Source organism: Schistocerca gregaria, chromosome 4 (assembly GCF_023897955.1).
Source record: "Schistocerca gregaria isolate iqSchGreg1 chromosome 4, iqSchGreg1.2, whole genome shotgun sequence".
NCBI classification, from domain to species: domain Eukaryota; kingdom Metazoa; phylum Arthropoda; class Insecta; order Orthoptera; family Acrididae; genus Schistocerca; species Schistocerca gregaria.
Window position 1 is genome coordinate 698,601,966 of NC_064923.1, and position 23,761 is coordinate 698,625,726.

Sequence of the window (23,761 nt, forward strand, 5' to 3'; positions counted from 1 at the left end):
TGATTCATATTGTCAGAGCTGTTCTATTTAACTACGTCACAATGACGCTGTATTGACTGTTTCATGCAGAAATACTTACACACACGCAAAGGTTTTAGATACATGTGAAGGTTTGAGAACCTGCAGTTAATCAGAATTATATATGAATTTTATCAACATATGAACATCACATCAGTATGTATTCGCTGCCTGGCAATTTACTCAAACACACTTGCAAATCTATCTAGCACTTGTCGTTTTTCAACATATAAAGTGCCTCATATCAATATGACCTTTAAAATTATTAATTTGCTGTACGTACCTATGAAAAGTAGCTGGCACTCTTTTCACACACTTCTCTTTACATCCGCAGCAACGACAATACGGCAATATATCTGTTACTAAGAGTCAAACGGGCAGAAACATTTATAAAACAAGCAGAATACGTGTAACATTGAAGTTCTGCTATTACTGCAAGTTGTAGACAAACAGCTACCATCCAAAAATCACGTGACCAGCCCGGTTTAATGTTGAGAACGTGCGAAATTAGTTACGTTTACTCCATAGATATTTTATACTCTATGGTGACCACCACCGAAGATCCACCTATCGAACAAACGCAGCAATCGCTTTTTTTTTTTAACCAAAAGCTTAACCGAAAAATCTCGCACCACGGCTGAAAAATATCCAACGAAACATATTAAGTTCTTATCTAAGAACAATATGAAAATCACGTAGCGTGTGGAAATCACTGACTGATCAACACTATTCCGCCTTTACTGAGCATGAGGACAAATAGAGATTGATTTCATGCATGGCTTATGACCATAGTAATTACACCTGCAGCTTGAAGTAACTATAAACAACAAATCAGCATTCGATCTGTCACTTGTGAGCAGACGCTGTTAAGTAGTGGACATGAGGCCATAGTCTGTCAGCACTGTTGTCTCACGCATCACAGTGGAGAAATATCTCTAAATCAAGTGTTCACGACATTCTACAAAATGATTTTTTAAGATGGCCCGCCCGGCTAGCTGCGCGGTCTAACACGCTGCTTCCCGAGCGGGAAGGCGTGCCGGTCCCCAGCACGAATCCGCCTGGCGCTTGATAGTGTCGAGGTCCGGTGTGCCGGCCAGCCTGTGGATGGTTTTTAAGGCGGTTTTACATCTGCCTCGGCGAATGCTGGCTATTTACCCTTATTCCGTCTCAGCTATACTATGTCGCCGATTGCTGCACTAACACTTTCTCCACATAATCGTACACCATAATTACTCTGTCACACAAACATTTGTGTTTACACTCGTGAGGTATGAGACGTTCCCGGTGGGAGTCCACTGAGGGCCGAACCACACAACCCTGGGTTTGGGGCGGCGTTAGGGTGGGTGGACTGCTGTAGCCTGTTGTGGGGTTGTGAACTATTGAGGGCTACGGCGGGACGATGCCTCCGTCGATTGTAGGTCCCCAATTCAATACACAATACACACAACACACAAGATGAGAAAAATATGTTCAAAGTTTGTTCCGTACACCTTGAGTACCGAACAAAAACAACGACACATTGACGCCTGCCGCGACTAGATTTAAATGCACAATCTGGAAAATTTTTCTTGGAAAAAATCACTACCCTTGGCGACAGCTGATGTTATCAATACGAACGCACCAACAAACGACAAAGAGCAGAAATTCACACGAAAAGTCAACTCATGGAGGACAAGACATTCAAGAAAATGTGATGCGTGAGTTGACCAACATATCAAAGAACTACTTTTCTGACAGTTCCACAGTGGTATATGGAGGTGTTACACTCAAGTGGGGAGGGAGAGTAGATTATGTAGAACATCATATGCATTAAAACCACCGTCTTAACTTTTCTATAGTTTTATTAATCCAGTCTCGAACCTATCTGGACTGACAGAGTACAATGCAGATATTCATGGCTAGCTTGAGTTGACTCCAGTTTCTCTTTTCTTGGGTTTTTTTCAATTACACCACTGTAATAGCGATTCTGGAAATTGGTTGGTTGATTGATTTGGGGGAGGGTATCAAATAGTGAATTCATCAATCCCATGATCTAGGACAGCATAAATCAACCGAGGAACACCACAAATAATACACTCTAGTCAAGGGGAAGGGATAACGTACAAATGGGGGAAAAGGGACGTCAGGGCAACAGGAAGAGGAAAAAACAGGAGGGGGATGAGTGGGTGGTAACGGGGAGAGCAGGGATGCCAAGAAAAGATATGCACAGTGGGGAACCAGCATCCCACTGAAGCATCGCTACACCCACACCATACCATTATCACGATACAACGGGGACAACGCCAGACGAAGAAGTCACAAGAAGAGGGAAACAAAAGAGCGAGACAGACCAGACAAAGTGTAGGGAAAAGGCGGGGAGAATCTCGCCGGTGTGGGGCCAAGGCCTCCATAACCAACACCTACGCTAACTCAGTGACTCAAATTCCGGATGAAAGTTCAAGGACTTATACCACATTCACGAATAAAACCTAAGATAGATGTAACCACACTAGAGTCGTCTGCTAACACACAAGACAGGGAGGGTAGGAGGGCATATTTAGTGCAAAGGGCCAAAAGGTGAGAGCAGTCCGGCAAAATGTGAATCACAGTGATCAGAGCCATGCAACTGCAATGGGGTGAGAGGGGGTTGCTTATTGCGGTGTACAAACCATGGATCAACCGAGGTGACAGAGGAGGGTAGAAACCCGCCATAAGAGGCAGAGGGAAGAATGTCACATGGCGGAAGTCACCTTGATTTTGTGAAATTTGTTTGACAGAGGAGTAGCCTCACAAGAGTTAGCTCACAACTGGGCAAAAAGGGATTTGAAGTAAAGCCACAAGTCTACTCCCAGAGGAGAGGAGGGGTAGGTATCCAACCCCCTGTCCCCCTTGCTAGATGATCAGCAAGTTCATTACTCGGGATAACTACGTGACCTGGAAACCGAAGGAAATCAATTGAACAAGCAGCATCAGCATGATCCTCGAGAAGGTCGTGGATGGCGGAGACCAAGGGGTGGCAGAAAAGAGCCGTGCAGTAGCCTGAACGTCACTCACTGAGTCTGTACAAAACTATATCGAGTGAAGACCGTTTAATGTTAAAGCTGGCCCAATAGATGGCTATCAATTCCAAAGTAAACACCGCACACATGGCAGGCAAGAGATGGTGTTTCGTGCCAACAAAGATGTGAAGGCATATCCCACATAATCAGTGAATTTAGACCCATCAGTGTAGAAAAAAAAATTACATCCTGGAACTTCCATAGGAGTGTTCAGAACAAACATCGGAACACCATTGGAGTGATGGAGGCTTTTGGATCCCGCAAGAGATCCATCTGAATCCAGGGCCAGAGAACTAATTCAGGATGGATAGTCGGAAAAGAACATGGGGAAGAGGACAAGGAGGGGAGATAAAAGTCATGGTGGAGAGAAGCAATGCGGGGTCCAAATGGTAAACTCACCCAAGGGCGAGCAGCGGTCTGGGACGGCCTGAAGCAGCGAAAAGAATAGAATAGGAGGGGTGATCAGGGGAAGAGCGGATAGTGATGACATGGAAAACCATGACCTGTGACCGCCGAATCGAGAGGGGAGGGATCCCAGAGTCAACCAGATGACTACCAACAGGCCAGTGCGAAAGGCACCAGGGGCTAAGTGAATACCATGATGGTGAACTGGATTCAAGAGGAGCAGTGTGGAAGAGGCAGCTGATCCGTTAACTTCACAACCATAGTCCAGACAAGACAGAACTAATGCCCAGTGAAGATGGAGAAGGATTGAACGATCCATGGCCCTAGAAGTGTGGGCAAGGGAAAGGAAGCGAAGAACATTCAGTTTATGAATACAATCACCCTTCAGATGACGGATGTGGGACAGCCAAGTAAACTTGTTGTGAAATGGAAGACCCAAGAAACGAAACTGTCAGATCACAGTCAGGTGTTGGGCATTGGGGTAAAGCTCCGGATCAGGATGGACTGTAGTTCAATGACACAACTGAACCACTCTCGACTTAAGAGAAGAGAACTGAAAACCGTATGAGGCCAGATGATACCCTGGAACTGTCCTTTCACAGAGGCCACTGGCTGGGAGCTAACCCAAATACAGAAAGCATCCACATACACAGCAGCTACTTCAAGCCAATTAACAGTGATTAGAAAAAGGACACTTGATACAGAGCCCTATGGAGCGTCATTCTCCTGGGACCCTAGAGACCTGAGAACAGTGCCAACCTGGACTCTGAACGACCAGTTGGGCAGCAACTGGCGAATAAAAGTATCGGGAGAGGAGCCCATTGACCCCACTCATGGAGTGTAAAAGAGGATGTGATGGCACTAAACTGTGTTATAGTTCTTACAAAGATTGGACAAAACTGCAAAAGATGGCGGTGTTGGGGAAAAGTCTGCTGAGCTGCGGTTTACAATCAAAGCTGATGATCGATCAGAGACTGTGCCTCCCAAAAGGCGCACTGGTAAGAAGATGAAAGGTCCTGAGATTCAGGGTCCCAAATGAGCCAACAAGCCACCATTTGTCCCAGTAACTTGCAGATGACATTGGGTTAGGTTGACAAGCCAGTAACTATCAAGAGACGACAGAACCTTGCTAGGACTGAACCAAAATACTGTCCCTCCACTGAGAAGGGAAAATTCTTTGGAGTCAAAAGCACCTGGAGGAATAGTGATGACATTTGTTATGGATGGAATCACGGCCAGGAGCTGAAATTCGGGAAGAAGAGAAGCCAGTAGAAGATTCATTGTAGGATTCCACCTGACAGGGGGTAAAACCTAAGAGCACAGCTTCAGCCCACTATTTTTATGGAGGAGGAACCCAGCTGAACAAGAGCCTGACTTTCATGCTGTCGCAAATTTGGGTTGAGAGGTATTCCATGAGAGCTGATTAATCTATAGAAAGGACTCCTGGAAGGGCAAGGCCCAGAATGAAAGACTGCCACGGACAACCTTGGAGGGTGCAGAGTGTAGTGTGCACATATGACAAAGAGACAGAAGAACCTAGAAAGGAGACGATTCATTCCCAACACACCCATTTGCTCTGTTTCCTTATGTAATAGGCTTCAGCATGGAGACATTTATAGGTAACAAGACCTGCGGTGAACGTGTGCTGCTGAAGATGTTACAAGGTGTCACAATAATCATGGATAGTAGTGGCAATGGCCAAGTTCCACAACAGAACTGGCCAACTGTGAAGAGGGCCCATCAAATGGGAAATGGCAATGCTGGCTGTACAGATTATCTTATTGGACAGATCATGGACGATTTCATCAATGCAACCTGACAAAGGAAGGTGGGTGGTGTATAGAGGTCAATCAGCATGATGGAAATCCCAGCAGGGCAACCTGCTCAGTGGGAGGTGGGAAGGGAATGAGGGAATCAGTGGTAAGTGCTCACTGTTGTAGAGGTCACCATTTAGCGATCGGTGTAAGGTAGGAAGAAGGCGAGGGGAATAGGGCGAAGGATCAGTGACAGAAAAGGTGCCATATGTGACTCTAAAATGAGTAGGGGAACCATCATTAAGCAGGCACAATTCGTGGTCTGAAACGAACTGGTCAATGAGGAGACCGCAGCTAGATGAAAAAGCACTGTCCCACAGAGGGTGATGGCCACTAAGATCTCTAAGGAGGAGGAAGGGAGAGTTGCTAAAGGGAGAAGTTAGGGCAACAGATAAAGATAGCTTGTCAGGAGGGAGATACAGATTGCAAACTACAACGGAGACTCCAAGAAGACCTGAACGGCCACCACTTCCAATGGGACACAAAGTGGGATCCATGTGCTAACAATATCCCTATGGATCATTGTACAGACGCTACTGGAAGTCCTCAAAGGGCCGACCAGTTCCAATACAAAGCATAGAACCCACTAACGATCAGTGAGTGAGTGTCAGTAAAATAAACTGCTGGGTAAAAGGCAATAAGGGATTCAATTCGGAGTTCACGGTAGTATCTATTACAGTTCCATTGAATAATCACGAAATGTCTATCCAGACGGGAGGCAAATGGATTGGAGCTAATGACACTTCCAGGTAACCATCCATCACCGACGAGAATGGATGACGTCCATAAATAAGATGTCAGACTCAGGTTGCGAGAGGGGAGATGGCATCTCTGGGGCACAAGGTAGGCCTTGTCCTGGGACTTGCGTTTCTTTTTTTGCTCTTTCATAGACTGTGCAGGATAGGGCACAGAGCAGGCTTCTATAAGATTCAGAAATGAAAAAGAGTGCGCGACCTTGGGCTATGCAGAATGTGTTCCATGGCCAAATGGTGTAGCAGGCCTGTGGCCTGAGAGACGCCAGGGGGAGGGGTTCCTTCAGCGGCACGTGCAGGGGAGGGCGAGGGACTGCCAGTGGGAGAGGGGGGAAGGAGAATAGAGGAGGGTGGTACTAAATAATAAAAAGGGAGGAGGGGGAAAGGATGTAACAGGCAGAAAAGTAGAAGTCATCGATACAGGATGAAGTTTCTCACATTTCTGACAGGCCTCAGTGTGAGATAAACAATTCAGGGGCATATACTCTTGGCTGGTTCAAATAGCTCTGAGCACCATGGGACTTGACATCTTAGGTCATCAGTCCCCTAGAACTCAGAACTACTTAAAGCTAGCTAACCTAAGGACATCACACACATCCATGCCCGAGGCAGGATTCGAACCTGCGACCGTAGCAGTCCCGCGGTTCCAGACTGAAGTGCCTAGAACCGCAAGGCCACCGCGGCCGGCGCTTATACTCTTGGATCTTCTTTTCTTTCTCATAATTCAGACAATCTGGTGAACATGGAGAATGTCACTCATGGCTATTTACACACACGTGTGGTGGAACACAGGGTCTCCCCTCATGGAGCAGGTGTCTACAGTCACCATATAGAGTACATCAGGAAGATATGTACCCAAAAGGCAAGCACCAAAGGCACCTCATGAGTGGTGGGATGTACAGCTTCACGTCAAAGCAATAACACATAACCTTGACCTTCTCTGGTTGTGCACATCCTTTGAAAGGCGGCGGTATCAGTGCGATTGCCCTTACGACCTTTGTGCACACGCTGAACAAAATGAACTCCTCATCGTTCCCTATGAAAAACTACTCCCTGGACCATATTCAAAGAGTGGTGAGGTGTGATGGACACCAGGAAATCGCCAACATGATCACAAGCACGAAGAGCTACAGATTTGGTGTCAGGAGAAGTTGACCACATCTTACTCAGAGACTTCACCTCGCCAAATTTGTCTTCGATATTTTCCAAAACAAATAATGACTTTGTGTGGGTGATCCCTGTCACATGCTAGTAGAGTCCAGGTATGGGAAAGTATTCACCCCAAGCTGGCGAACCAGGCCCTCTTCGCAGAGTGTAACAGGGAAGGGAAGGCCACAGGATCATAAGAAGCAGCATTCAATGATTGTTACCACTCGAAGAGATGGCCATACGAGAATACCCAAATTTTTGGATCTGGATATGCTTTATGAGCCAAGCATCTTTCCTGCTACCACTCAATTTGATCAGTGGCTCACCCCATGGACTCTAGCCAGCTATAGCAATGGCCATCTGTCATGGCAGCCATTTCTGGGCCTTCTGATGCTCCAGAATGACAATCGACCCTCCTTAGGCATACATGGAGAGGGAACAGCTTAAGGTACAGTAGTGTGATCCCTGTGTTGTCAGGGAGCTCAGCCAAATGGACAGATAACAGCCCCACCACTCTCACTGGCTGCATATGCTGTTGACCAAGTGGTGTGGAGGTGGCCTGTCGCAGGGAAGGAAGAGCGAAAGAAAGGGGGAGAGATATCCATGCCTTAGACGTTAGGGAGGGAGTTCTCCCTCCAAATGGCCCAAGCGACAGAGAGAGAATTTCGAAAGGGAGGTCAGACCCCAAAGGGGGACGAGAAACGCCCAAAAGGAAGAGTGAATAAGAAACGGCAGGGGGAACAAAACCGCAAGGAATACAGGAAACCAGGTAGAGAGCCAGTTCAACATAAATAAGAACACAGAAAGAGAGGGATAGGAGGGACCAGAGGGGAAGTAGCAAAGACGGGGAGGTAGGAGATGGGGAAGGAAACTGCAGTCCGGCAAGGAAGAATAGGCTGCAATAGCTTTGACCTCCATGTGCGCCATGCACGAACTCACGAAAGAACCTTGAGCCCCCTTGGTGGCGGGGGGTTGATTTTCGTATCCTCTATTTCAATTGAAGTGACCCTTTCAGTAATGTGTATGTTTTTGTTTTTGGCTATCCTGTGTTTGTACACTACTGGAAATGGAAAAAAGAACACATTGACACCGGTGTGTCAGACCCACCATACTTGCTCCGGACACTGCGAGAGGGCTATACAAGCAATGATCACACGCACGGCACAGCGGACACACCAGGAACCGCGGTGTTGGCCAACGAATGGCGCTAGCTGCACAGCATTTGTGCACCGCCGCCGTCAGTGTCAGCCAGTTTGCCGTGGCATACGGAGCTCCATCGCAGTCTTTAACACTGGTAGCATGCCGCGACAGCGTGGACGTGAACCGTATGTGCAGTTGACGGACTTTGAGTGAGGGCATATAGTGGGCATGCGGGAGGCCCGGTGGATGTACCGCCGAATTGCTCAACACGTGGGGCGTGAGGTCTCCTCAGTACATCGATGTTGTCGCCAGTGGTCGGCGGAAGGTGCACGTGCCCGTCAACCTGGGACCGGACCGCATCGACGCACGGATGCACGCCAAGACCGTAGGATCCTACGTAGTGCCGTAGGGGACAGCACCGCCACTTTCCACCGTTAGGCCGTCTTCCGCTCACGCCCCAACATCGTGCAGCCCGCCTCCAGTGGTGTCGCGACAGGTGTGAATGGAGGGACGAATGGAGAGGTGTCGTCTTCAGCGATGAGAGTCGCTTCTGCCAATGATGGTCGTATGCGTGTTTGGCGCCGTGCAGGTGAGCGCCACAATCAGGACTGCATACGACCGAGGCACACAGGGCCAACCCCCGGCATCATGGTGTGGGGAGCGATCTCCTACACTGGCCGTACACCTCTGGTGATCGTCGAGGGGACACTGAATAGTGCACGGTACATCCAAACCGTCATCGAACCCATCGTTCTACCATTCCTAGACCGGCAAGGGAACTTGCTGTTCCAACAGGACAATGCACGTCCGCATGTATCCCGTGCCACCCAACGTGCTCTAGAAGGTGTAAATCAACTACCCTGGCCAGCAAGATCTCCGGATCTGTCCCCCATTGAGCATGTTTGGGACTGGATGAAGCGTCGTCTCACGCGGTCTGCACGTCCAGCGCGAACGCTGGTCCAACTGAGGCGCCAGGTGGAAATGGCATGGCAAGCCGTTCCACAGGACTACATCCAGCATCTCTACGATCGTCTCCATGGGAGAATAGCAGCCTGCATTGCTGCGAAAGGTGGATATACACTGTACTAGTGCCGACATTGTGCATGCTCTGTTTCCTGTGTCTATGTGCCTGTGGTTCTGTCAGTGTGATCATGTGATGTATCTGACCCCAGGAATGTGTCAATAAAGTTTCCCCTTCCTGGGACAATGTATTCACGGTGTTCTTATTTCAATTTCCAGGAGTGTAGTTGTGATACCATTGTGCAATTGTTTATAGTTTTCTACTGACTTTCTCTTCTAACTAGGTACAGTTGTTTGCTGTGACTACAAAAAATGGCTCTGAGCACTACGGGACTTAACTTCTGAGGTCATCAGTCCCCTAGAACTTAGAACTACTTAAACCTAGCTAACCTAAGGACATCACAGACATCCATGCCCTAGGCAGGATTCGAACCTGCGACCGTAGCGGTCGCGCGGTTCCAGACTGTGGCGCCTAGAACCACTCGGCCACCACGACCGGCTGCCGTGACTACAACTATTAGATTATCTGACCAGTCATCCCCATCTAGAAGCCATAGGAGGGTTTCGATTGTTAAGTGGAATGGCTTGACTTGGAATTTGTTAAATGTAAACAACAGCTATCATGAGGATAACACAATGTGATGTGTCTGTAGAAGCTGAACTCAAAGTAGAGCACAGAAATCACCCCGCAACAGCAGAGGTGCCATTGGCGTAATTTAGATCCTAAACGAAACGCAGCTTTTGGGCTGGCAGGTGTGCAAAACTAATTTACAATAGGCAGCTCACTGCTATGACTGAAGCAACCCGAGGAGATCTACAACAGAACATGGAGGTTGCAGATTTTGGTGGATATTGACAAGCTAAGCTCAACTGAGGAATGTTTTGCGAAGGAATACATGTCGTTAAGTTTGCTGTTCTCAGAATGGGAAGAAAGGGGGACACACAATAGCGACGGAACTTGCTGATAAATATTTCATTTGGTGGGATGAAGGGTCTGAGTGGGTCAATGAAATATAAGGACACCCAGGCCTGAGGTGAGACGCTTATGTGTGCTCTCGAATGAAACATCAGAAACAGTAAACCAGCTACCATTTCAACTCACCACCCTACCCAAGCAATGCTGTTGGTTTTTGAAACCATCTATATGTTGTTGGTGTTTGATATCATCTATCACTTGCATGTTATCTACCTCTTTCTTACAAGTGGCATAGGAGACCCACAGTATCGGCTGGAAGAACACCGTACACACTACCTGCATCCAAGAGCATATGTTTACATTCTGAACGTATGTGACTGACACAACTGGTATACAGTCTGAATTTTATGTGAAGTGCAAAGTGTATGATCATGGCTAGGTGTACACACTGTTTGTGCACCGTAGGTCTCTAGAAGAGTGTAGCGTTCCAAAGGATTGGAAAAGGGCACAGGTCATCCCCGTTTTCAAGAAGGTACGCCGAACAGATGTGCAGAACTATAGACCTACATCTCTAACGTCGATCAGTTGTAGAATTTTGGAACACGTATTATGTTCGAGTATAAGGACTTTTCTGGAGACTAGAAATCTACTCTGTAGGAATCAGCATGGGTTTCGAAAAAGACGGTCGTGTGAAACCGAGCTCGCGCTATTCGTCCACGAGACTCAGAGGGCCATAGACATGGGTTCACAGGTAGATGCCATGTTTCTTGACTTCCGCTAAGCGTTCGATACAGTCCCCCACAGTCGTTTAATGAACAAAGTAAGAGCATATGGACTGTCAGACCAATTGTGTGATTGGATTGAAGAGTTCCTAGAAAACAGAACGCAGCATGTCATTCTCAAAGGAGAGAAGTCTTCTGAAGTAAGAGTGATTTCAGGTGTGCCGCAGGGGAGTGTCATAGGACCGTTGCTATTCACAATATACATAAATGACCTTATGGATTACATCGGAAGTTCACTGAGGCTTTTTGCGGATGATGCTGCGGTATATCGAGAGGTTGAAACAATGGAAAATTGTACTGAAATGCAGGAGGATCTGCAACGAATTGACGCATGGTGCAGGGAATGGCAATTGAATCTCAATGTAGACAAGTGTAATGTGCTGCGAATACGTAGAAAGATAGATCCCTTATCATTTAGCTACAAAATAGCATGTCAGCAACTGGAAGCCGTTAATTCCATAAATTATCTGGGAGTAGGCGTTAGGAGTGATTTAAAATGGAATGCTCATATAAAGTTGATCGTTGGTAAAGGAGATGCCAGACAGATTCCTAAGGAAATGCAATTCGGAAACAACGGAAGTAGGTTACAGTACGCTTGTTCGCTCACTCCTTGAATACTGCTCAGCAGTGTGGGACCCGTACCAGATAGGGTTGATAGAAGAGATAGAGAAGATCCAACGGAGAACAGCGCGCTTCGTTACAGGATCATTTAGTAATCGCGAAAGCGTTACGGAGATGATAGATAAACTTCAGTGGAAGACTCTGCAGGAGAGACGCTCAGTAGCTCGGTATGGGCTTTTGTTGAAGTTTCGAGAACATACGTTCACTGAGGAGTCAAGCAGTATATTGCTCCCTCCTACGTATCTCTCGCGAAGAGACCATGAGGATAAAATCAGAGAGACTAAGGCCACACAGAAGCATACCGACAATCCTTCTTTCCACGAACAATACGAGACTGGAATAGAAGGGAGAATCGATAGAGGTACTCAAGGTACCCTCCGCCACACAGCGTCAGGTGGCTTGCGGAGTATGGATGTAGATGTAGATGTAGCTGTAGATTAGCGTGTCCATTGTGACCTTGAAGCCACAGACTATGGCAAAAGTTCATGTCTCCAATGCGCTGTGTACCTGTGCAGGTTTAGCTCTAGATGTAGCTAAGACACTCCCAACACGTCGGACTAGAGATCATTGCTGCCTTATGGCTGACAACTGCCACATATATATTGCAATTCTCACATGTATTGACTCGCATGAACGTGGTTGTTAAGCGGCTTACGACATTGCGATCTCATACTCAAACTGTACCACAGTTACTCTGCTCTTGGAAATTACATATCCCCTCCCAACAAATGGTCTCGTCGCCATTAAACCTATTTTGGAAAGGAAGGGATTCAAATATTCCGTAGCTTCTCACAATTATTTCAGGCTGACTCAGCGATGATTCATTTACAAAGACGTGTTAATGCCGAGTTCTGCCGTTAACCGTCAACCAAAAAGAAAGAATTATGTATCTTTGGGTGCATAAGGTTAGCATTGAAACCGTTAGACATGCCAATGCATGACATTTATGACAACTGAGAGGTAATGCCAAACTGCAATATATACCAGATCCTGATAACATCGCTGCAGTTCTTTGTCATGACGCTCTGGGTGGCCAGCAAGCCCAGTTCCTACCTACCCTTAAATCAGCAGTGAGGAGAGGCAGAGAACAACTATTTCCGTTATCAGTTTCAGTAATGACATTCAGTACATTGGTTTACAGTAGATATCTTACAATTGGACAGTACCTAGATTCCTTATTGTCAGAATGTTAAGATTCGATCGATCATAAAATATTTTTCAACATTGTGGGACCCTTACAAGGAGGGATTAATATCCAAATGAACGATGAAGCTATATTTCATGTAAACAGTGAGTGAACGTGAAGTTAAAGCGCTTTATTCCGAGGAAAATATGAACGTAGATACATACTAACTACAGAAATATCAATATCTTTTCTCTGTCAAACTCAATGGAGCTGAACTAGCAGCTAGAGGTATTACTTGATGATGCATCAAAGCCTCCGAAAAGCAGGTCATTGCGAGTTAACTTTATTAGTAAACAGAGCTCTGTGACACTGGTAAGCGCCACCAGTATTTACGGACGTTATACTGTACATATAATGGAGAGTCTTACATGTTTGACACAGTCTATTGCCGGCCTGTGTGGCCGAGCGGTTTTAGGCGCTACATTCTGGAACCGCGAGACCACTACGCTCGCAGGTTCGAATCCTGCCTCGGGCATGGATGTATGTGATGTCCTTAGGTTAGTTAGGTTTAAGTAGTTCCGAATTGTTCTAAGTAGGGCAGCGTGGAGGGTAAAAATCGTAAAGGGAGACCAAGAGATGAATACACTAAGCAGATTCAGAAGGATGAAGGTTGCAGTAGGTACTGGGAGATGAAGAAGCTTGCACAGGATAGAGTAGCATGGAGAGCTGCATCCAACCAGTCTCAGGAGTGAAGACCACAACAACAACAAGTTGTAGGGGACTGATGACCTCAGATGTTAAGTCCTTTAGTGCTCAGAGCCACACCATGTATTTGCTGCTTTCCTATATTGGACTAAAGATAATGGTATAATTAGGGTGTCCATAAAGTCGCGCTGTGATTTCAAGACATTATAACTTAGAAACTATTAGAGAGAGAGAGAGAGAGAGAGAGAGAATAGTGGGATGCTGTAAAAACAAATGTCCAAATGTCTTTGAGCACTATGGGACTCAACATATATGGTCATCAGTCCCCTGGAACTTATAACTGCTTAAACCTAACTAACCTAGAGACATCACACAACACCCAGTCATCACGAGGCAGAGAAAATCCCTGACCCCGCCGGGAATCGAACCCGGGAATTCTGTAACAGATAACAGTTCTCAGAGTTACTTTCTCCTTTGTCTCTCGTTTCAGATGTCATGAGGAGTACATAAAAATGGCGACAGGCTAGGAAAAGGTGCAATGTGTCATCGGGTTTGCGTCCTCGATATATTTGGCAACGGTACTGCACGATACCTAACGTCAGTTTGCGAGATCACGGGGCCCATGAGAAATACAGGCTGCGTCAATTAGATCACATCACGTGACACTGTAAGTCTTAACGAGTGCCAGCAGCCGTCTCTGGCGGGAAGCGAGTAACTATTTCAGAGTACTTTAATAATTCTTGACTGCGTGTTTACGTGCATGCAAGCTCTCGATATGGGTACCTTTTCAATAAAAATTGATTTTGTTCTAAAATATTACTTTTATTTTTGTTAACCGATTTTCAGCTTACAAGGTCATCTTCAGACATTTACTGATTATTGTTACCAAAGAAGTTTCAATGTTTGTAAACAAGAATGAAAGAGTGTTATGAGTGAGGGTCACAACTACCAGCCAGTGCCCCATGCACTTCACCTAAAAAACAAAGGCCATAAACTGAACCTGCTGGAAGCCCTGGAAATTAATAAACATCTTGCTCACAGTCCAGATCTAATCCTAAATCTCTGTTGTTCATTTCTTCTCGCACTGTAAGTTGTTACATATTGCCATTTTCCTGTATCCATTGAGTTCTTTTGTTTTATAGAGCTGTCTATGTATTCCATACAAACTGCAGTTTCAATAGTTAAGGCTTTCTTTTAACTGGTACTGTCCGTGTTTACCACCTCTTGCAGCTGTCTTATCAAACATTGTTCAAAGTGTTACTTAGACACTGTTTTGAATATAATGTTAATGTTAAAATGCAGTACCACCACACTCTCAAAGATTGCATTTACTGTATGTTCCCTCAAACACCTCAATTTTCCTGTATTTATTTCTTTGTATCTTATTGATGTTGCGTAAGTTCCTTATATATCCTTTAGCTACACTGATAATTGTTTCTTCTTTTAATTGTTTTGTGTTTTATACCTACTGATGTAGCCTTGTCAAGTACTAATTTTATGTTATTTTATTAGTTTTGTTTATTAGTAGAACCTGTTATGTAGTCATGCTGTTCCTATTTTTTGTTACAGTTTTTCCTGTCTCCTCCATTTTTATTTATTTACCATTCAATATTTTACTTTTTCAGTGCGTTACCACCACTCTGTCAAAGATGTTACTTACTGTATGTTTCTGCTTCAGTCTAGGCGTGTTACTTCTCTTCCATTGTTGTTTGCAAACATTGTAACTTCTTTGGTAACAATACTCAGTAAATGTCTGATGATGGCCTTTTAAGCCGAAAACCGTTTAACAAAAATAAAACTAATATTTAGAACAAAAGCAAACTGGTGCTTTTCATTTATTATAATGTTGTTCTACCAAGAACCGACGGGAGATACTGTTAACACGGGAAAAATTGATTTCCTGTCGGCCTTGCACGGAGCCGAGCGTTCGCGAACTGTGGCGGACAACCCGACTTGTGTGACATCACAAGTTGGCCTGCAGGGCCCCTATACCTCATTTGCCAGGGGGAGATAATCTCGAAACGGATATCTCGCTGCGTCTCGAGCACTTTTTGACAGAGCGCAAGCTGCATTTCAGCGCAGCGCGCAGAGGTCAGTTCGTGGCGCCTCACGCGAACTGCAGGGAGCTACATCACTGGTCGTGATGGCCCCATGGCATGGCCCCTGCGTTCATCCGATCCATTAGACCCCTTTTTGTGGAGTTAAATGAAGAACCACGTGCACGCAACACCAGTCCATGGCATTTCTACCGTTCGTGCACTAGTCAATGAAGCAGTCAGATCAATTGATACTGCAGTGTTAATACATCAGTGATGTTCTACGAGCGAAGAGTGTGGCAACGATTGGAATTTTGGCATAAGAGGAATCAAACCACCATGTCCTATCTCTAATAGTTTCCAAGTTATGATTTTTTGAAATAATAGCAGTGATTGATACACACACTATAGGTTTACGAATTTGATAATGGAATCATTTCTTCCCGAAACTACTTGTGTTTTTAAATCAATTACATACGTAGACAACTGGTGCGTCATAATATCCGTAATGACCTGGGTAATGCATTTTCGACAATGCATTAGATAAATGTTACGTGTAGAAGGCACTCTTGCTGATTGATTAAGAATCCCTCCTGGCACTTACGTTTATAATTAGGTTGAGGATAATTTTATTGAGAGCTCTATTGAAACATGACATCGACGCTTTCGGCACGATCAGACATTCTGATGGTCATCACTGGCTGGTCGAGTACGAAAACGAATTTTTAAATCTTTTGTGATTATCGCCGCAAGAAATTAAAAGAAGATAATTTATCACTTATCCGTTGACAATATGTCTTCTTTTTGCAGAGAGATGTGCTCACGTTCTATGAGGTCACGCGTGGTTTTGCACCGAAACGAAAATGGGGGTTAGCCTTGGCCATTTTAGAGGTAATAAGGCCAAAAAAAGCCGAGAGATAACTTTGTCTAAGTTAACGAGAGGAAATTCACCCACGTTCTTTTACTTATGCAGCTGAAATCCAATGATTTCCGTAATTATCTAAGAATGGATAAGTCATGCATTTCGGACATGCTAAATATCATAAAACCATTGTTAACGAAAAATAATACAGTCATGAGAAAGGGTGTAAGCTGTGAGGTAAGGCTGTTAGCTACATTACGACTTCTAGGCACTGGCAGAAGTTAAGACATCAGTTTCAGTGCTATTGTACCACTACCATTATTAACTAAAATAATTCCGGAAACTTCAGCGGGATTTACAGTTGACTGAGGAAACACATCATGGCAAAAAAGAGTAAATAAAATAAAAGAAGTTCATGTGAACGGTATCAATTAATTTATCTATGTATCATAAAAGGTGAGCTGTAAGTTAAAGGAACTCATTTTAGATTCAAAAAAGGAAGACTACATGTGATGGTGGCGCGCATCATCTAATAAATACAAGGACAGTAGCATTTAGCTACTGTTAAACCTGTGCAAAAATAAATAAATAAATAAAAAATCCCACACTTTGCTTTTCTCAGCAGAGGTCTTGGATACAGACCGGACTTTTATTGACACTTATAACAATGAAGCAAGCGTATCTTAAGAATTAACGTCCTCTGAATTTCGGTTTTTGGATTTCGTTTCCAATAATCATCGGAAATGAGCCTGGAAACAAAAATGCAGAAGGTCTACAGAATTTTATTCTCTTTATGTGACGTGACGGATATGTTAAAAAAGAATTAAAAACTGCTTCATTTCTTGTTTCTATATTGCTGTACTCTTCGTGCTACGTGTCCCACAAATATTATACAATCTTTAAATTTCTCCACAAACTTTGTCTTTAAAGTTTGTTCTTCCCCGCACACTGTCATGTGTATTAGAACATTTAACGCAGTGACAAAAGACAGTTGGCACGACAGCGCTACACACGGCCACATTCTTGGTTGGAATGGGGGGGGGGGTCAGGCTGTCGGGTAGTCCCCCCCCTCCCCCACCCGACAAACCGATTACCAACAATGAATGTTCCTCAGTCGGTCGGTCGATCAAAACGTCTACATACGTTCAATTTGTCGGTCGACCGGTGGGGTGCTCGGTTGGATGGTGGATTCCTCGGCAATGTAGGTGCTTTCGTCCTTTTGATAAATATACACATCGGGCACTGATGTCTAGCGAATACTAGGTCCCATTGACCGACAGTTCAGTAGGTTTTGCGCTCAGGGGACAGCGAACACCTGCCGCAGACAGAGCGGGCCCTGCAGTTTGGCACCAACACTCACCAGCCCGAGGACGCTAGCTGCGACGGCGACGATAGCCGCGTTGTGGGTCCCGCGAAAGCACATGCTACACTGCCTGCCCGGCACACGGCGCACACCACACGGCACATGCTTATCGCTTCGGCTCCTGCGTGCTGATTAGCTCCAGCGCCGCAGACTCGGCGCACCGGTGGCGCGCAGCGCCGCGAATAAACACGTGACGTCATAGGCTCGCTGTGCCTCGCGGACCTGCCTCTCTGCCGTGACGCCGCCAAACAGCGCCACATCTCCTCCTTTTCTCCAGATGTTTGTGTACAAACATCCGTGCAGCGAGGACGTAAGCTGAAGTGAATCCTTTAAGGATGAACGTTACACCGCTATTTACACCTTCCTCCGTAGAGGACGCACGTCTCTCCAGTGGTATTCGCCGAGCGACGCGGCGCTGTGGTTAGCACACAGGACTCGCATTCGGGACGATGATGGTTCAGACCAGCTTCAGGCCAGCCAGATTTTTGTTTTCTCTGATTTCCCTAAATCGCTCCAGGCAAATGCCGGGACGGTTCCTTCGAAAGGGGACGGCCGATTTTCTTCCCCATCCTTGACACATTCCGAGCTGTACTCCGTCTCTAATGACCTCGTTGTCGACGGGTCATTAAAGCCAATCTTCCTTCTTCTTTCCAGTGGCTGTCAAGTTAGAGGTAATTAGTTCGAACCCTGGTGAGGGCAGAGATTTTGTCTGTATGTTCTAATAAGATTAGCGCGTCCCGCTTAATACTGTAGACACTCTCTGGTACACTCAGGAGTGAAAAACCTACATCCAGAGCTTTTATATCCTAATTTAGCACCTTCAAAACGTCAGCTGAAAAGACAAAAATACAGGGTGTTGGGAAACTCCAGCTACAAACTTCTAGGAGTTGTAGAGGGGTGCGAGCGCATAATATTTTCAATACGAACCTATGTGTGGAAACGTACTGTTTCAGTCCAAATGTGTCCACATCTGCTGAGGGAAAGAGAAAAGTCTCTCTGGTACACTCAGGAGTGAAAAACCTACATCCAGAGCTTTTATATCCTAATTTAGCACCTTCAAAACGCCAGCTGAAAAGACAAAAATACAGGGTGTTGGGAAACTCCAGCTACAAACTTCTAGGAGTTGTAGAGGGGTGCGAGCGCATAATATTTTCAATACGAACCTATGTGTGGAAACGTACTGTTTCAGTCCAAATGTGTCCACATCTGCTGAGGGAAAGAGAAAAGTCTCAGAGTTGCTTGTCCTGATACGCAATAGAGTAGACAGAATTGTGGAGTAGGGTGCAAAGTTCAGTCCACATCTGCTGAGGGAAAGAGAAAAGTCTCAGAGTTGCTTGTCCTGATACGCAATAGAGTAGACAGGATTGTGGAGTAGGGTGCAAAGTTCATTTTACGAGACTACTGTAGAAACAGAGGAAAATCTTCTGGCACGAGATCTGGCCACTTCACTAGAAATTGAAGAGACACCAGTTGAGATAGACAGTGGGTACCAGAACATGCTTCGTGGGTATAGTATCCTTAATAACGTTGGCGGTCGCCAAACCGAGCCGCTGAAGTAATGCATCGATACTGTTTTGTACCTACCATCTTCGACAAAGATATGGATCGCCAATCAGCTCCCGCAGACGCTAAGTCCAGGTCGTTCACTTAAGGTGGCCAATAAAGTCGCCGATCGCCCCTCAGACTTCTAAGGCCGGCGATATGCACGATCTGGCAACACTGTAGTATGCGGAAGTGTCTGGAGCAAGTGTTGACCTTTCCTCGAGAGGCTGCAGAGTCAAGCGGTAGACGTCGCGCAGTACGGCCACGAATTCGCGATATCTAATCCACACCATTCCAGTTTTAGTTATACACTCCTGGAAATGGAAAAAAGAACACATGTGTCAGACCCACCACACTTGCTCCGGACACTGCGAGAGGGCTGTACAAGCAATGATCACACGCACGGCACAGCGGACACACCAGGAACCGCGGTGTTGGCCGTCGAATGGTGCTAGTTGCGCAGCATTTGTGCACTGCCGCCGTCAGTGTCAGCCAGTTTGCCGTGGCATACGGAGCTCCATCGCTGTCTTTAACACTGGTAGCATGCCGCGAGAGCGTGGACGTGAACTGTATGTGCAGTTGACGGACTTTGAGCGAGGGCGTATAGTGGGCATACGGGAGGCCGGGTGGACGTACCGCCGAATTGCTCAACACGTGGGGCGTGAGGTCTCCACAGTACATCGATGTTGTCGCCAGTGGTCGGCGGAAGGTGCACGTGCCCGTCGACCTGGGACCGGACCGCAGCAACGCACAGATGCACGCCAAGACCGTAGGATCCTACGCAGTGCCGTAGGGGACCGCACCGCCACTTCCCAGCAAATTAGGGACACTGTTGCTTCTGAGGTATCGGCGAGGACCATTCGCAACCGTCTCCATGAAGCTGGGCTACGGTCCCGCACACCGTTAGGCCGTCTTCCGCTCACGCCCCAACATCGTGCAGCCCGCCTCCAGTGGTGTCGCGACAGGCGTGAAAGGAGGGACGAATGGAGACGTGTCGTCTTCAGCGATGAGAGTCGCTTCTGCCTTGGTGGCAATGATGGTCGTATGCGTATTTGGCGCCGTGCAGGTGAGCGCCACAATCAGGAATGCATACGACCGAGGCACACAGGGCTAACACCCGGCATCGTGGTGTGGGGAGCGATCTCCTACACTGGCCGTACACCTCTGGTGATCGTCGAGGGGACACTGAATAGTGCACGGTACATCCAAACCGTCATCGAACCCATCGTTCTACCATTCCTAGACCGGCAAGGGAACTTGCTGTTCCAACAGGACAATGCACGTCCGCATGTATCCCGTGCCACCCAACGTGCTCTAGAAGGTGTAAGTCAACTACCCTGGCCAGCAAGATCTCCGGATCTGTCCCCCATTGAGCATGTTTGGAACTGGATGAAGCGTCGTCTCACGCGGTCTGCACGTCCAGCACGAACGCTGGTCCAACTGAGGCGCCAGGTGGAAATGGCATGGCAAGCCGTTCCACAGGACTACATCCAGCATCTCTACGATCGTCTCCATGGGAGAATAGCAGCCTGCATTGCTGCGAAAGGTGGATATACACTGTACTAGTGCCGACATTGTGCATGCTCTGTTGCCTGTGTCCATGTGATGGTGGTTCGGTCAGTGTGATCATGTGATGTATCTGACCCCAGGAATGTGTCAATAAAGTTTCCCCTTCCTGGGACAATGAATTCACGGTGTTCTTATTTCAATTTCCAGGAGTGTATTTCGGCTGTCTGCGGAATTACTCAGTCTGATGGAGCTAGAAACAATTCCTTCTACTATCTACCCCCCCCCCCCCCACTTGTAATGCCAGAAATCTCCACAAGAATTCCGCCGCGCAGGTCGTGATTGTGTCAAGGCCAAGTTTTCGCTCCGTAGTTTCTTCACCTACAGCGGCAGCCCGCATCCGGCTACCGGCAGCACGCCACTCGCCGAGTTCGTCAGGCTTCGTACGACCAGGACAACGCGGCGCTATCATCGTGTTTGACAGCTGTCATTTCCTAATATGCTTTTATATTGCACTCTTGGATGTCGCAGGCTCGAAATAGAGTCACAAGTGGAAAAGTTTGACATTTGGAACACATCGTTTACTCTGAGTTTAACGGAGGTGTGATGGCAGCAAGGCAGCTCGGAACACTTTCACTGTGTGTGGAGTGAGTGCTTTTGGTCAAATCACGTAAGCAAAGGATTTTACTATTTCAAGAAACGTCCTTCATTCTGTCATGACGCACTTTCTACATTCAGGAAGTCTCGATATCTGACATATGTCATGAACCGCGATCATCTAAACTTAGTACGCCATGTGTATTCAGTAGACAAGGTTCAGCAGTCGGCTGTAGGAGTGCAACAGGCTCTGACTGAAAGGGAAAAAAAATTTAAGGTTGACTGTTACTGCAAATCAGATTGAACGTAATCATTTCAATCATTCAGAATTCCTATGCAATATTATTGCTGGTGTCTAGTTATGGCGTCTTTATGCTATCTTCTTAAGAGGAAATTGTTGGCTGAGTAGAAGAAACAAAACCTCCTCGAGAAAAGGGCAATGTGAATATAATGTTATGCAGCTTGTGCCTCAATAAGAACGTTGTGTACTACGAAACCATCTCCACGGTTTTGTCTATCACAACTGATACGTGTTGCCATCAACGAAGAACTGTAAACCAGCTTATCATCGTAACGCCGGCCGCTGGTGGCCGCTCGGTTCTAAACTGATACGTGTTGCCATCAACGAAGAACTGTAAACCAGCTTATCATCGTAACGCCGGCCGCTGGTGGCCGAGCGGTTCTAGGCGCTTCAGTCTGGCACCGCGCGACCACTACAGTCGCAGGCTGGAATCCTGCCTCGGGCATGGATGTGTGTGATGTCCTTAGGTTGGTTAGATTGAAGTAGTTCTAAGTTCTAGGGGACTGATGACCTGAGATGTTAAGTCCCATAGTGCTCAGAGTCATTTGAACCATTTTTATCATCGTAACCTTATGACGGAAATTTATTTTAATCAAAGAGAAAGCGGCTGGCCTGGGTGACGGAGAGGTTCTAGGCGCTACAGTCTGGAACCGCGCAGCCGCTACGGTCGCAGGTTCGAATCCCGCCTCGGCCATGGATGTGTGTGATGTCCTTAGGTTAGTTAGGTTTAAGTAGTGCTGAGTTCTAGGGGACTGATGACCTCAGAAGTTAAGTCCCATACTGCTCAGAGCCATTTTTGAGAGAGAAAGCACTGTAAAACGAGCATGCATGCAACAACATGAATGAATAAGATATTACACATTCTACACTTCGAAACGGTCTGTGTTTATTGCTGTCCTCTGTCAAACTCAAACAGTATGTAAATTTGGCATTTCATAGTTGTAATCTATTTATTGATTTTGCATCTGACCGCCTTTAACTCGGTCATGAAACGGCAAATAAATTGGCCTTCAGTGAGACTGTGAACCATGCCCATAGCAGCATGCTATTCAGATGGAAACACGCTACCTCGGTATCACTGAAGCGCTGCTGTCCCCTTCTTATTGTTACAGTGGAGGTTAGAACTGATAAACTATAACGTAAAAGACGAGATTAGTTGCCATTTCCGCGTGAAATGAACTCTCTGGGCTCAAAGTGATACGCTGATGTCACAGCTTTAAAGGAAATAACTCTCATTGTTCAATAAAACAGGCTAGGAAATATAAAGTGAATTTGTCAGCATTTTTATTTCATCCAGGAAGTAACTCGGTTGTCACACTGTTTCCAAACAAATTCTACACTGTTACCAAGTTTCAGTTATATTACGAGCAGGAAGAATTCATTTCACCAGATGATTTGAGGCGTGGCTCAGAAGTGAGTACCACTTATGTCTGAGAGACATGGCGAATGAGGACCTGAACACTAAAAATATATGTGAATAGATTTTAATTGCGTTTGTGAACTCCAGCGTTATTTCGCCTCGACTGCAAATCAAACAACATAAATGAGTGATTGGCACAACTATTTCTGTTTATCTGTCATAATTACGTTGAAAACTGACCTAATTCACCAAACGCGATCCACACGTGTACAGCGTCTTGACTGGTTATACCGAATACATTGTCAGAATATAACATGTCTATTGATCGTTGCAGATTTCGAAAATGCTTTCTTAAGTATTCTGTCACTGGCACCATCCCCGATACAGAAAACAGGCGAAAGGGGCTTTCATTTGAAAACGTGAACACCCATGCTACGGATAACGTTGAGTTCTAAACCCAGAACTGCCTGAAAGGGGGCTCAAAAAACTGTGTAAGGAATGCCAGCAGCGAATTCGCGCTCTTTGATTTGAGCTGGTGCTAACGTGAAAGGAGAAGCAGTTGTCGTCAGGACAATGAATGAGGAGCGAAAATGCAGACGGTAATGTCTGGAATAAGGCATGCTTTAGCAGAACTGTTATTAAAACAATAAATACTGAAAGAACGACAAGTATCTACTCATAACGACTACAGTATAACCAGTGTTGTTT

The 23,761-nt window shown here is 46.1% G+C and overlaps 1 protein-coding gene across 1 annotated transcript in view; it reads right to left on the reverse strand.

Annotated features, from left to right (window-relative positions):
• The window catches only part of LOC126267486 (uncharacterized), a 319,130-nt gene extending 301,255 nt beyond the window's left edge, over positions 1-17,875 (reverse strand). Inside the window, exon 1 of the mRNA XM_049972770.1 lies at positions 17,745-17,875. Coding sequence (XP_049828727.1) covers positions 17,745-17,807 — 63 coding nt within the window. The 5' untranslated portion in view covers positions 17,808-17,875. The remainder of the gene's footprint in view (positions 1-17,744) is intronic.
• Positions 17,876-23,761: the final 5,886 nt, after the last annotated feature.